The sequence below is a fragment of the Pseudophryne corroboree genome, unplaced genomic scaffold, assembly GCF_028390025.1.
Source record: "Pseudophryne corroboree isolate aPseCor3 unplaced genomic scaffold, aPseCor3.hap2 scaffold_807, whole genome shotgun sequence".
Lineage (NCBI taxonomy): Eukaryota > Metazoa > Chordata > Amphibia > Anura > Myobatrachidae > Pseudophryne > Pseudophryne corroboree.
The window spans coordinates 107,248-121,790 of NW_026970386.1; the positions used below are offsets into that span (position 1 = coordinate 107,248).

The window sequence follows — 14,543 nt, forward strand, 5'->3', positions numbered from 1 at the left end:
CTCTGTTATTATCGGTTGGAACGCAAATGTGGGGTAACCTAGCGCTTACTTATATCTCCCCCTACTTTGTGGGTACATCCTGATATCGGGCTTTCTATTTGCGGAGCCCGTCCGGATCCCGGCGGAAGTGTCATATGACGACTTCCGGTTTGCGTTCCACCTCGATGTTTTGCGTTCCAGCTGCTGCTTGCTTTCATATCTATGTTGTTTTCAGTTGGAATGCAAATGTCGGGTGAACTGGGGCTTAACTTATACAAGAGAGATTGAAACACTTATAAAATACAATGTTATAAACATAAGTTAAAAATAGTGAAAATTAAAGATTGTTTTTTTATAAAAAATATGAATTTATAAATGGCGGTGAGTAATTTATTGGAAATTAATTTCTTCTATACAGTACTGGTGATTTAACCCTAGATCCCATATATTTTATACCCATTAGGCTACAGGAACCATTTAATCTCAAAATCTGTGTTGATTCCCTTTGGATGGAGGGTTTTCATTTCATATATTGCTCTCATTTCAGTAGTGGCAAGATTATTTTCTATTGATTTTCTTCTCCATTGTTTTTCCACTATTTTAATTCCTATAACATTCTTAATTCCTGATATTAAACTCGAATGTTTTTCCTTGAAATGTAGGGATAAGGAGTGTTTTTCGTAACCTTTTTTGATGTTTCGTAGATGTTCAGACCATCTCTCTTTCAGGGGTCTGGTAGTACGTCCTATGTATTGTAGGTTGCATTTGCATTCAATAATGTAAATGCAATTGCTACTATTGCACGTAATGAAATTTGATATTTCGAATTCTTGTTTTGTAGATGTCGACTGATAGTGAGTAGTTTTACTTCCTTGTCCTTGATGATTTTTACACATCATACAAAGTCCACATCTGTGGAATCCCTTTGTTTTGATTCTTCCTTCTCTCTTAGGTGGTACTGAGCTCTTGACAACTTTATTTCTTACATTATTGGCTTTTTTATAAATAAATTTGGGTTTTTTCGGGACAATGTTTCCTACTATAGGATCTTTGGTCAGAAGGTGCCAATGTTTACAGATAATTTTCTCTACCTGTTTGTATTGTCCATTAAATGTGGTAATAAATGGTAATTGAATTTCTTCTTTTTTGGTTTTCACTTTGCTTGCAAGTAATTCTTCTCTTTCCAAGTTCGTAATTTCATCTAATGGTTTTCTTAAATCATCTTCTGTATAACCCTTCGTTAAGAATTTTTCCTTAAGGTCTGTTACTTGTTCTAGGAATGTAGATGTTTCTGTGCAATTCCTTCGTAGTCTCCTCATTTGTCCCTTTGGGATGTTTTTTAGCCAGGTTGGATGATGATTACTATTTTTTGGGATATAAGAATTGCTATCAGTTGGTTTATTGAAATTTCTTGTTTGTATGCAATTATCTTTAATATAGATTGTTAAATCCAGGAAGGTTATTTCTTCTTTGCTGATATTAAATGTCAGATTGATATTGACTTCATTTTTATTTAACTCCTGACAAAAGGTATTTAAATCTTCCAATTCGCCTTCCCATATAAATATGATGTCATCAATAAATCGATGCCATAAGATGATATTTTTTAGAAATTTGTTGTTGTTCCAAATTACGGACTCCTCCCAACATCCCATAAATAAATTGGCATATGCCGGTGCAAAGCGAGTTCCCATGGCAGTTCCTCTTTTTTGTTCGTAAAATACTCCATTGTGCCAGAAAAAGTTGTTCTTCAAGATAAACTCTATGCTTCTAAGGATTAATTCAAGTTTTAGTGGTTCCATATCTGATTTTTCCAGGAAGAAATTTGCAGCTTCTAGTCCCTTTTGATGTTCAATTATTGTGTAAAGGGTACTCACATCTGCTGTGATCAGTATATATCTTTCCTTCCACTCTATGTTCTTTAGTTTCCTAAGAATATCTGTTGAGTCCTTTATGTACGATTTTAATTTCAGGACCTCAGGTTGTAGATGATAGTCCACAAAGTGCGATAGATTTGAAGTTATGGATTCTGTTCCCGCTACAATTGGTCGTCCGGGTGGATTTTCCAGGTCTTTATGGATTTTTGGTAGAACATAAAACACCGGTAGCATAGGGTTAGGATGAATGATGTATTTAAATTCGTTCTCTGATAGTATATCTTTTTCCTTATAATCACTTAGTAGGGTCTTCAGTGACTTTTCTACTCGGTCACTCGGGTTATTCTTCAAAACTTTATACGTTTCCTTGTCACTGAGTTGTCTTTTAATTTCAGCTTCATATTTTTCTGTATCCATAATAACTATGCTGCCTCCTTTATCAGCTGGTTTTATTGTTAGGTTTTCATTTTTTTCTAAATTCTTAAGAGCTGTTCTTTCTTTTCTTGTAATATTCTGATGTGGATTTCGTTGTGGTCCAATTTCTTCCAAATCCATACTGACTGCTTTCTGAAAGCTTTCGATGAAACAACCTCTGTTGTATGTAGGGTTAAAATTTGATTTCGGTTTAAAGATTTCACTTTTGAAATTTGCTTCTGCCTTCTGGTTTATGAAGTATTTTTTCAGTGAGACCTTCCGTACAAATTTCTGTCGAAACGGTCGAAGGATAGACTATACACATGAGCCTTGTACGTTTTCCCTAAGTATCTGCCTACTATTTAGTTCAGAATGTACATGTTTATGCGCAGGTTCTCTACATTTTCCCTGGAATACTGACGGTCAGCATCTCCCCTATTTTGTGTTTCTTTCTTTCTCTATCTTCTCTTTTCCTCCTTTCCTTTACTCTCTTTTTGTTTCTGATTTTCACGTTTTTTAGTATTATTACTTTACTTTCCTGTATTATGGTTTACAGACGTACTACCACTGTGCTCTTGGCTTTATTTGTATTCAAAGCGTTGTGTATGATCTGTATTGAAAATCTTCTCTAATAAAATTTCTTCAGTTAAAAAAAAAAAAAGAATTTATTCAATCTCCTGAGAACAAATAATGGGGCAGATGTATTAACCTGGAGATGGCATAAGGAAGTGGTAAACCAGTGAAAAATTAAAGGTGATACACGCAAAGCCAATCACCTCCTAACTGTTAATTTACATATTGGAACTGATTGGTTGGTGTGTTTATCACCTTGCATTTATCACTGGTTTATCACTTCAACCACATTGTTTCTTGCCGCCTCCCCCCTGTCTGTCTCCTGTAGCCTTTCCCCTGCCTGTCTCCTGCTGCCTCCCCCCTGCCTGTCTCCAGCCACCTTTCCCCTGCCTGTCTCCTGCAGCCTTTCCCCTGCCTGTCTCCTGCAGCCTTCCCCCTGCCTGTCTCCTGCAGCCTTTCCCCTGCCTGTCTCCTGCCACCTTTCCCCAGCCTGTCTCCAGCCACCTTTCCCCAGCCTGTCTCCTGCCGCCTTTACCCTGCCTGTCTCCTGCCGCCTTACCCCTGCCTGTCTCCTGCCACCTTTACCCTGTCTGTCTCCTGCAGCCTTTCCCATGCCTGTCTCCTGCCGCCTTTCCCCTGCCTGTCTCCTGCCACCTTTCCCCAGCCTGTCTCCAGCCACCTTTCCCCAGCCTGTCTCCTGCCGCCTTTACTCTGCCTGTCTCCTGCAGCCTGTCTCCTGCCGCCTTTCCCCTGCCTGTCTCCGGCCACCTTTCACCTGCCTGTCTCCAGCCACCTTTCCCCAGCCTGTCTCCTGCTGCCTTTCCCCTGCCTGTCTCCTGCCTGTCTCCTGCCGCCTGTCTCCTGCCGCCTTTCCCCTGCCTGTCTCCGGCCACCTTTCACCTGCCTGTCTCCAGCCACCTTTCCCCAGCCTGTCTCCAGCCACCTTTCCCCAGCCTGTCTCCTGCCTGTCTCCTGCCGCCTTTCCCCTGCCTGTCTCCTGCCGCCTTTCCCCTGCCTGTCTCCTGCAGCCTTTCCCCTGCCTGTCTCCTGCCGCCTTTCCCCTGCCTGTCTCCTGCCGCCTTTCCCCTGCCTGTCTCCTTCCGCCTTTCCACTGCCTGTCTCCTGCCACCTTTGCTACACCATCGGCTGGATGTGTGAAACCTGAGGTCACGGAGACTGTACGCCGCAGCTCCATGAATGAGGCCATGAAATTTCCATCAGGAGACCCTGTCCCTTCACAACCAATTCTCACCCTTACACCACTTCATGGCTGCAGCCATACTCGTCTGACAACTCAGGACACCTAGAGCACATGCTCCGTACGGGTCGTGCACATGAGCGGTGTACCGAACATCAGCTCATTGTGACTCCACCCACAATAGCGCTACTATCGAGATCAGGCCCACTATGCAGTACAGCCTTATGGTGCTGGGTCACGGGAACCTCGGAGACAATGACCAGGACTCTATGGCTGTGGGGAAATAGGAGACTTAATGACCACTCTATTCTACATTTACTATGTTACATGTGCAATATGTTTTATGTATTCTATTTATTCCAGGAACTCCAGCTGTGGGGAACGGAGTCTTTATTACACATCACACGTTCTGTATTCTCTCTGATTCACCGAGGATGGACAAAGACATGAGTCACAGGACTGAGAGGATAATAAATATCGCCCTGGAAATCATCTACCTGCTGACTGGGGAGGTGAGTGGATCTGGGAGCGTCACAGTGACCTTATATCTATAGTAACAATACAGGAACATGACTGGGGAGGTGAGGGGATCTGGGAGCGTCACAGTGACCTTATATCTATAGTAATCAAGAGTTTATCTGGGAGTGTCACAGTGACCTCACTAATATCTACAGTAATAATACAGGGATATGACTGGGGAGGTGAGGGGATCTGGGAGTGTCACAGGGACCTTATATCTATAGTAATAATACAGGGACATAACTGGGGAGATGAGAGGATCTGGGAGCATCACAGTGACCTTATATCTATACTAATAAAACGGACATGACTGGGGAGGTGAGGGGATCTGGGAGCGTAACAGTGACCTTATATCTATAGTAATAATACAGGGACATGACTGGGGATGTGAGAAGATTCAGGAGTGTCACAGTGACATCACTTATATCTATAGTAATAATACAGGGACATGACTGGGGAGGTGATAGGATCTGGGAGCATCACTGTGACCATATATCTATAGTAATAATACAGGGACATGACTGGGGAGGTGAGTGGATCTGGGAGCGTAACAATGACCATATATCTATACTAATAATACAGGGACATGACTGGGGAGGTGAGGGAATCTGGGAGTGTCACTGTAGACCTCACTTTTATCTATAGTAATAAAACAGGGATATGACTGGAGAGGCGAGGTGAACTGGAAGCATCACTGTGGCATCACTTTTATCTAAATTAATAAGACAAGGACATGACTGGGGAGGTGGGGCAGATCTGGGAGCGTCACAGTAATGTCACTTATATCTATGGTAATAATACAGGGACATGACTAATGAGGTGTGTGGCTCTTGGAGCTATACAGTGAAATTACTTTTATCTATAGTAATAATACAAGGACATGACTGGGGAGGGGAGGGGATCTGGGAGAGTCACAGTGGCCTCACTAATATCTATAGTAATAATACAGGGACATGACTGGGGAGGTGAGGGAATCTGGAAGCGGCACAGTGACGTCACTTATATCTATATCAATAATACAGGGACGTGACTGGGGAATTGAAGGGGTCTGGGAGAGTCACAGTGACATCACTTATATCTATAGTAATAATACAGTGACATGACTGGGGATTTTGGGGTATCTGGGAGCGTCACAGAAAAATTACTTATATCTATAGTAATAATACAGGGACATGACTGAGGAGGTGAGGGGATCTGGGAGTGTCACAGTGACATCACATATCTATAGTAATAATGCAGGGACATGACTGGGGAGGTGAGGGGATCTGGGAGTGTATATATTGATATTTGATGTCTCCACCATTATACAGGTTTACACAATAGTGAAGAAGACATCCAATGAGTATGAGACACCCAGCAGCCATCCCCCTGTATCAGGAGGATTGAGTAGAACCCAGAGCCCCATCACGGTGCCTCCACCTCACTCACTGACACATGAGAGACACAATGATCAGAAGATCCTGGAACTCACCAAGAAGATTATTCAGTTGCTGACTGGAGAGGTGACTGCCGGGAATGGGGCATTATACAGTAACACCGGGGAACGTGTCTGGGTGATGACTGGAGAGGTGACTTCTGGAAATGGGGTATTATACACTAACACCGGGGAACGTGTCTGTGTGATGACTGGAGAGGTGACCGCTTGGGAATGGGGCAATATACAGTAACACCAGGGGTTGTGTCTGGGTGATGACTGGAGAGGTGACTGCTGGGAATGGGGCATTATATAGTAACACCAGGGAACGTGTCTACAGCTGTGTGTGTCATTATATTTGTATTGTTTAATCTATTACTGAAATCAACAATTATTACAGTCTTCTTTTATTGATGGTTTATATAGGCTGAAGCCCAATTAAATAATATTAAAGTCAAAGATACAGAGGGAGAAGAAGAGACGTATGTGACTGATATGAAGGCAGAAGATATAGAGGGAGAAGAAGAGACTTATGTGACTGATATGAAAGCAGAAGATATAGAGGGAGAAGAAGAGACGTATGTGACTGATATGAAGGCAGAAGATATAGAGGGAGAAGAAGAGATGTATGTGACTGATATAAAGGCAGAAGATATAGAGGGAGAAGAAGAGACGTATGTCACTGATATGAAGGCAGAAGATATAGAGGGAGAAGAAGAGACTTATGTGACTGATATGAAGGCAGAAGATATAGAGGAAGAAGAAGAGATGTATGTGACTGATATGAAGGCAGAAGCTATAGAGGGAGAAGAAGAGACGTATGTGACTGATATAAAGGCAGAAGATATAGAGGGAGAAGAAGAGACGTATGTGAGGGGTTATCAGCAGTGTAAGGAGGAGGAAATCCCTACAGATACCAGCACAGGTGAGTAATAAACACTTATTACAGAAAAGAGTCATATATTCTCCTTGCTCAGTCACTACAGCAATCTCTTATCCTTCACCCTCCTCTATCAGTACAAATTAGGGAACTGTATTTGCCCAGTAGAGGAGTCAGGAGCCATCAGCCCCTATTATACTCCTGCTCTCCCCCTCACATCATGTCACTGTGTTACCAGCCCAGATATCTGACCACTCTCTGGTGTATTTCATACATCAGGAGCCATCAGTCCCTATTATACTCCTGCTCTCCCCTCACATCATGTCACTGTGTGTTACCAGCCCAGAGATCTGACCAGTCTCCTCCCCACACTCTCTCTGGTGTATCTCATACATCAGGAGCCATCAGCCCCTATTCTACTCCTGCTCTCCCCTCACATCATGTCACTCTGTGTTACCAGCCCAGAGATATGACCAGTCTCCTCCCCACACTCTCTGGTGTATCTCATACATCAGGAGCCATCAGCCCCTATTATAATCCTGCTCTCCTCCTCACATCATGTCACTGTGTGTTACCAGCCCAGAGATCTTACCAGTCACCTCCCCACACTCTCTGGTGTATCTCATACATATCACAGGAAATAAAGATAAAAATAAAAAGTCTCGGTGGAGTGGGCAAAAGCCAGATTGTAGTGGATCAAGGATGGAGTTGTCAGAGAGGTAGCTTGTGAGATGGCTGTAGACCAGTCGTTCAAGTAGTTTGGAGGCGAATGGGAGAAGAGAGATGGGGCGGTAGCTAGTGAGTGATGAATGGTTCAGGTTGTTTTTTTCGAGACTAGAGGACACCAGAGCATGTTTGAATGGTGAGGGAAAGATGCCGGTAGAGAGCGATAGGTTAAAGAGGTGAGCAATGTGGGAGCAGGCAGTGGGGAGAGGGAGCGGAGAAGACGGGAGGGGAGGGGTTCCAAGGGGCAGGTTGAGGGGGGATAAGATGAGGGAGTGGACTTCCTTGTCTGAGGTGGGACGGAAGCAGGACAGGGTGGGATAGATGGAGGGGAGGGATGATGGGGGCAGCAGAGGGTTGACGGGAGTAGATGTCAATTTGGATAGCCACAATTTTGGAGATGAAGATGGAGGCAAAGTCAGTGACAGTGAGGCAGGAGGAGGGGGTCGAAGGAGAATTTTTAAAGTTTTAAAGAGTCGGTGTGGACTGGAGGACTGAGAAGCGATGAGTGTTTGGAAAAAGGATTGCTTGTCGAGAGAAAGAGCAGAGCGGCAGGAGGAGAGAATAAACTTGAAATGGAGGAAGTCCGCCAAGAGTGAGATCTCCTCCAGGAGCGTTCTGCGGAGCGTGAACATTTTTGTAGGAATCATGTTAGTTTGGTGTGCCAGGGTTGGGACAGAAGGTGGCTACCTGGTTGGGACAGGTCATGGTGGAAAGAGGAGAGAGGAAAGTCTCGAGGGAGGACAGGGTAGCGGGGTTGAAAGCCCCGAGATTGCGTCTGGTGATGTTGGGTCTGGGCGTGGAGAGGAGAGGGGATGATGAGAGGGTGAAAGTAGATAGTGGTCAGAGAGAATGAAGGAAGAGTTAGGGAAATCAGAGATCAGATCGGTGGGTGAAGACATGGTCAAGGGAGTTGCCGAGATTGTGAGTAGGGGTGGAGGACCATTGAGAAAATCCAAAGGTGGTGGAAAGTGCAAGAAGATTAGTGGAAGCTGCATTAGTGATGTTGATAGGGATGTTAAAGTCAACAAGGATGATAGAGGGGAGGTCGGAGGAGAGAAAGTGGGGAAGCCAGGCAGCAAAGTTGTCAAGGAAAGGTGAACAGCAGCCAGGGGGGCGGTAGATCACTGCCACATGGAGGTGAATGGGGTAAAAGAGGCAGATAGTGTGGACCTCAAAGGTGGAGAAGGTGAGGGAGGGCTCAGGTGGGATGACACAAAAGGTGCAGTTTGGGGAGAGAAGGATGCCCACGCCTCCACCCTAGCGGCCATCAGGTCTGACCGTGTGGGTGAAGGAGAGGCCTCCGTAGGAGAGTGCAGCAGGGGAGGGGGTGTCAGAGGAGGAGAGCCAGGTTTCAGTGATGGCGAGAAGGTTAAAAGAGTGGGAGATGAAGAGGTCGTGGATAGTTATGGCCATAAGTAACGGCTTGCCCACCGCATCCAGGTGACCTCATTAGTCGGGCAAGTCCCTAACATTTTGGGGGGTACAAATCTAGGGTGCGGGACCCCCCAAAATGAAGCAGCTGAGTGACCCCAGGGCAACACAAAAGTGAAAAAAATATATAGTGAAAAAGTGAAAATAGGTTAGTGAGAGAGGCTGCTGAAAACAGCAGGGGTAAATTAGTGAGAGGTAATGAAGGGGGAGATAAAGTAGTGAGAGGTAAAGTAGTGAAAAGTGAAGGTAGGAAATGAATTACATTGAAACAAAACACACGATAGGGATGAAAGTAAATATGAAAATAAGTGTTAACCGTAGATAGGCCTGGTGAGGCGGCCAGATCGGAATGTGAAGGTACGCATCCTTGATATCCAGGGATACTAGGAATTCCCCCTCCTCCAGACCTGAGATTACCGCTCTCAGAGACTCCATCTTGAATTGGAAAACCCTCAAGTAGGGGTTCAACGCCTTCAGGTTCAATATAGGCCTTACCGAACCGCCCGGTTTTGGTACCACAAACAGGATTGAGTAATAACCCTTGGTTTTTGGGTGAGGTGAAACTGGAACAATGACATATGTTCGTACCAATTTTTGAACGGCTTCCTGTAGGATAGCACTTTCTGTCAAAGAAGCTGGTAAGCCTGATTTGAAGACTCTGTGAGGTGGGAGTTCCTGAAACTCCAGTCTGTACCCCTGGGTATCAATATCCGTCACCCAGGGGTTAGGCATGATGACGCCCAGACGTGACTGAAAGCTTTTAGTCTCACTTCCACCTGTCTGATCTCCAGGCTGAGAAGTCCACCATCATGCTGAATATTTAGAGGAAGCAGAACCTGATTTCTGTTCCTGGGAACCTGTTGGTGCAGGTTTTTTGGATCTTCCCCGACCTCCTCTAAAGAAGGTGGGAGGGGGTTTGGATTTTTTTTTATTTTGCGGTCCAAAAGGAATGCAGTGTAGGTGTAGGATAAGATTTCCTAGCTGGGGCTGCTGCAGAGGGAAGAAATGTCGACTTACCCGCAGTCGCCGTGGAAATCCACGCATCCAATGCGTCCCCAAATAGTGGCTGACCTGTGAATGGCAGGTTCTCCACACTTTTCTTGGACTTTGCATCCGCAGTCCATTGGCGTATCCAGAGTCCTCTGCGTGCTGAGACAGCCATGGAAGTAGCAGGCCAATGTCCTTCATGGCCTCCACCATGAAACCTGAAGAAACCTGTATGTGACGCAAAAACAAGTCAATGTTACTCCTATCCATAGTATATAAGTCCTCTAGTAAGGTGCCTGACCACTTTTCTATGGCTTTAGAGATCCACGCACAAGCAATAGTGGGCCTTAAAGCCACGCCTGTAGCAGTGTATAGTGATTTGAGCATAGGTGGTCATTCCGAGTTGTTAGCTCAGTATTTTCTTCTCGCAACGGAGCGATTAGTCGCTAATGCGCATGCGCAATGTCCGCAGTGCGACTGCGCCAAGTAAATTTGCTATGCAGTTAGGTATTTTACTCATGGCATTACAAGGTTTTTTCTTCGTTCTGGTGATCGTAATGTGATTGACAGGAAGTGGGTGTTTCTGGGCGGAAACTGGCCGTTTTATGGGTGTGTGCAAAAAAACACTACGGTTTCTGGAAAAAACACGGGAGTGGCTGAAGAAATGGAGGAGTGTCTGGGCGAACGCTGGGTGTGTTTGTGACGTCAAACCAGGAACGACAAGCACTGAACTGATCGCAGATGCCGAGTAAGTGTGGAGCTACTCAGAAACTGCTAAGAATTGTCTTCGCAATTTTGCTAATCTTTCGTTCGCAATTTTGATAAGCTAAGATTCACTCCCAGTAGGCTTCGGCTTAGCGTGTGCAAAGCTGCTAAAAGCAGCTTGCAAGCGAACAAATCGAAATGACCACCATAGTCTCAATCTTGCGGTCAGCCAGCTCCTTTATGGCGGTTGAACCAGGGACAGGTAAAACCACCTTTTTAGACAGCCTAGATACAGAAGCGTCTACTATAGGTGGGTTTTCCCACTTCTTCCTATCCTCTTCAGGGAAAGGGAAAGCAATGAGATTTCTTTTAGGGATCTGGAATTTTTTCTCTGGGGTTTCCCAGGATTTTTCAAACAAGGAGTTTTACTCCTTAGAAGCAGGGAAGGTGAGGGAGGATTTCTTATTTACTGTAATATAAGATTCCTCTTCTTGTTCTGGAACCTTCACAGAAATATGCAAAACATCCCTAATGGCTTCTATCATTCGCTGCACCCCTTTAGCAAGGGATGAAGCCCCCCCCCCCCCTGCATATCCCCATCACCGTCCCCTGTATCAGAGTCGGTATCAGTGTCAGCTTTCATTATCTGGGCAAGTGTATGTTTTTTGGGTATGTAGGTGGGGTTTTAGATGAAGTAGTGGGAGCTGAATACTTCAAACCCACCACAGATTGTCTCAAAACCTGCGTCTCTTTCTCATTATGTGACATCCTTGTTGAAATCTGGGATATCATTCCTCTTAAAGAATCCACCCATGGGGGTTTGGATTCAGAAGGCTGAGACAGCACATTGCAGTACTGAGTACATGGAATAGACTCCACAGGAGAAGATACACACTCTGCAGCACAGGACACAGAGTCCTTAGACTTGGTAATATGGATATACACACTTACACACACACACACACACACACACACACAGGAAAATGTCAGACACAGTTTCCCCCAGAGTACCTTCAGAGAGTCACAGAGTATAAGGAGCCAGCCACACAGCGCCCCTGTAGGCAGTTATTATGATAAAAGCCCGGTGCTGACTGACTTTAATATGGAGGGCAGCGCTCCCTGTCAGTGTCCTAATTCCTATGATCTGCAGGGAGAAAATGGCGCTGGTGAGTGCTGAATCCGCTCTGAGAGGAAGCCCCGCCCCTTGTAATAGCATGCGGCTTCCCGCACTAATTGTTTATACTGGCCTGAGGATTTTAGTGATAACAGGAGGATTAGCCCCTGTTATCTGCGTGACCAGTGTAGGTTTATCCGCGCTGGCTCAGGACGCCCTCAAAGCGCCTACACTGTGTGTTGCTGAGCCTTCCTGGAGTGCAGCCTGTCAGAGCTGCGCTCCCACCCTTGTGCCGCCATACCCTGCCGCTAACCGAGACGCTGGCGCTGTACTCACCACTTTTCCTTCTTCTGGCTTTGTTAGGGGGTGGCGGCTGTGCTGCAGAAGTGAGCAGTCACCTCGTGGGCTTGTGATCAGCACCCTCAGGAGCTCAGTGTCCTGTCAGTGGAGTAGAGAACCATTAACTCTTCAGGAAGTTGGTTCATATTCCTGATTCCCCTCCCCCCCCCCCCCCCCCCAAGTCCCACAAAGCAGGGAGGCTTCTTGTAACCTAACTCTATATAAAATAAAAACAACTAAAAAAACTCCTAGGAGCTCCCCTAGCTGTGACCGGCTCCTCCGTGCACATTTTCTAAACTGAGTCTGGTAGGAGGGGCATAGAGGGAGAAGCCAGCCCACACTATTAAACTCTTAAAGTGCCAGTGGTTTCCAAAGGACCTGTCTATACCCCATGGTACTAAATGGACCCCAGCATCCTCTAGGACGTAAGAGAATGTAGATTATAACCTAGCATATGATGATGATTACAGGGTATTATATGGTGTATTGCATGTAAAGTACCTTGTTCCACACCTACTCTGCTGTAGCAATATACCTTATATAAGGGTGAGTAACACATGTACAGGCTTACCAGCGTATGAGCACACACATAAAGGAATGCTACCTTACCAATGTTTCCAGGAGTAACGTTAGGAGACATTTCTCTGATCCATCAGCTCATATGACTGATGTTATTATTAATCTAGAATCTCCAATTCATACGATATGTTCCCCATCCATTGTTTTACATTGGTGCTGACATAGGACTTGGCGAGTGACTACATCTCCATTTATACTTCATGGTTAGTTACCAGGGTAAGAGAGAGATATATCTAAGTCTTATTATAATATTACATTTGTTATTGTGAGTGTTCTCAGGAGGGTGGACACAATGATAGTCTGAGACACAATATTATAAAGGCTTCACATTTACAATTAAGTGTCCCAGAAAGTCGTCTTCTCCTATTGTTTACAAGATTAATATTGTTACAGAAAATGTCTAATTTCATAATGTGTTTTATTTCCAGCAGATGGACACACAAGCAGGAATATCTCAGAAGGACATCTAATGTTATCCCCGGATTGTGACATAAAAGATAATGACAGTAGACAGGATTCTCCAGGAGATAATCCCATTACCCCAATTATACATCCAGCTCTATCAGCTGATCCCTCTGATCCTGGGAAATGTTCTCCTGATCACTCTGATATTGGTGCATCTGTTACAGCTCTGACAGTAGATACAGTGTTTCCCTGTTCTATAGATGCCAAATGTTTTACACAGAACACAAAGCCTATTAACGCACACACAGGTAAGGCAGGTGAGAGGCCACTGATATGTTCAGAGTGCGGGAAATGTTTTACACAAAAATCACAACTTGTTACACATCAGCAAAGTCACACAGGTGAGAAGCCATTTCCATGTTCTGAGTGTGGGAAATGTTTTGCACGGAAATTAAATCTTGTTAGACATCGCAGAAGTCACACAGGTGAGAAACCATTTTCTTGCTCTGAGTGTAGGAAATGTTTTACACGGAAATCAGATCTTGTTATACATCACAGAAGTCACACAGGTGAGAAACCATTTTCTTGCTCTGAGTGTAGGAAATGTTTTACACGGAAATCAGATCTTGTTATACATCACAGAAGTCACACAGGTGAGAAGGCATTTCCATGTTCTGAGTGTGGGAAATGTTTTGCACGGAAATTAGATCTTGTTAAACATCACAGAAGTCACACAGGTGAGAAGCCATTTCCATGTTCTGAGTGTGGGAAATGTTTTGCACACAAATCAGATCTTGTTATACATCACAGAAGTCACACAGGTGAGAAGCCATTTTCTTGCTCTGAGTGTTGGAAATGTTTTACAAAGAAATCACATCTTCTTACACATCAGAGAAGTCACACAGGTGCGAAGCCATTTTCTTGCTCTGAGTGCGGGAAATGTTTTACACGGAAATCCCAACTTGTTACACATCAGCAAAGTCACACAGGTGAGAAGGCATTTCCGTGTTCTGAGTGTGAGAAATGTTTTACACGGAAATCACATCTTGTTAGACATCAGAGAACTCACACAGGTGAGAGGCCATTTCTATATTCTGAGAAATAAATCATCTCTTGTTGCACACAATAAACATCACTCAGGTGAGGAACCATTTTAATCTTCTGGAGTATACTTATCATTGCCATGTGTTGTTCTTATCCTGTCTCCTATGCTTTTTGCAATATACATGTTACCACTGGGTGAAATAATCAGATGTCATGTCCTCATCTACCACTGCTACGCCGATGACCTGTCTTTGCTCCAGGTACTGAGTACCCAGTACCAATCCTGAATGGTTGTCTAGCTGAGCTCCAGGTGTGGGTGTTGCCAGTTGGCTGTGACTCAATCCTTGTGAAACAGGTCC

At 44.6% G+C, this 14,543-nt stretch overlaps 1 protein-coding gene across 3 annotated transcripts; it reads left to right on the forward strand.

Moving 5' to 3' along the window:
* The first annotated feature begins 250 nt into the window (after positions 1-250).
* On the forward strand, positions 251-14,297 carry LOC135042010 (oocyte zinc finger protein XlCOF7.1-like). 3 transcript variants are annotated; one of them, XM_063954981.1, is made up of 5 exons: positions 256-360; positions 4,405-4,553; positions 5,871-6,062; positions 6,401-6,899; positions 13,164-14,297. In XM_063954981.1, the coding sequence occupies exons 2-5, from the start codon at positions 4,476-4,478 to the stop codon at positions 14,243-14,245; spliced, it is 1,851 nt and encodes a 616-aa protein (XP_063811051.1). In that variant the 5' UTR covers positions 256-360; positions 4,405-4,475; the 3' UTR covers positions 14,246-14,297. The 3 variants fall into 3 exon arrangements, with proteins under 3 accessions (XP_063811053.1, XP_063811051.1, XP_063811052.1); XM_063954982.1 differs by having other exon boundaries at positions 13,167-14,297; XM_063954983.1 differs by lacking the exon at positions 5,871-6,062 and having other exon boundaries at positions 251-360.
* Positions 14,298-14,543: the final 246 nt, after the last annotated feature.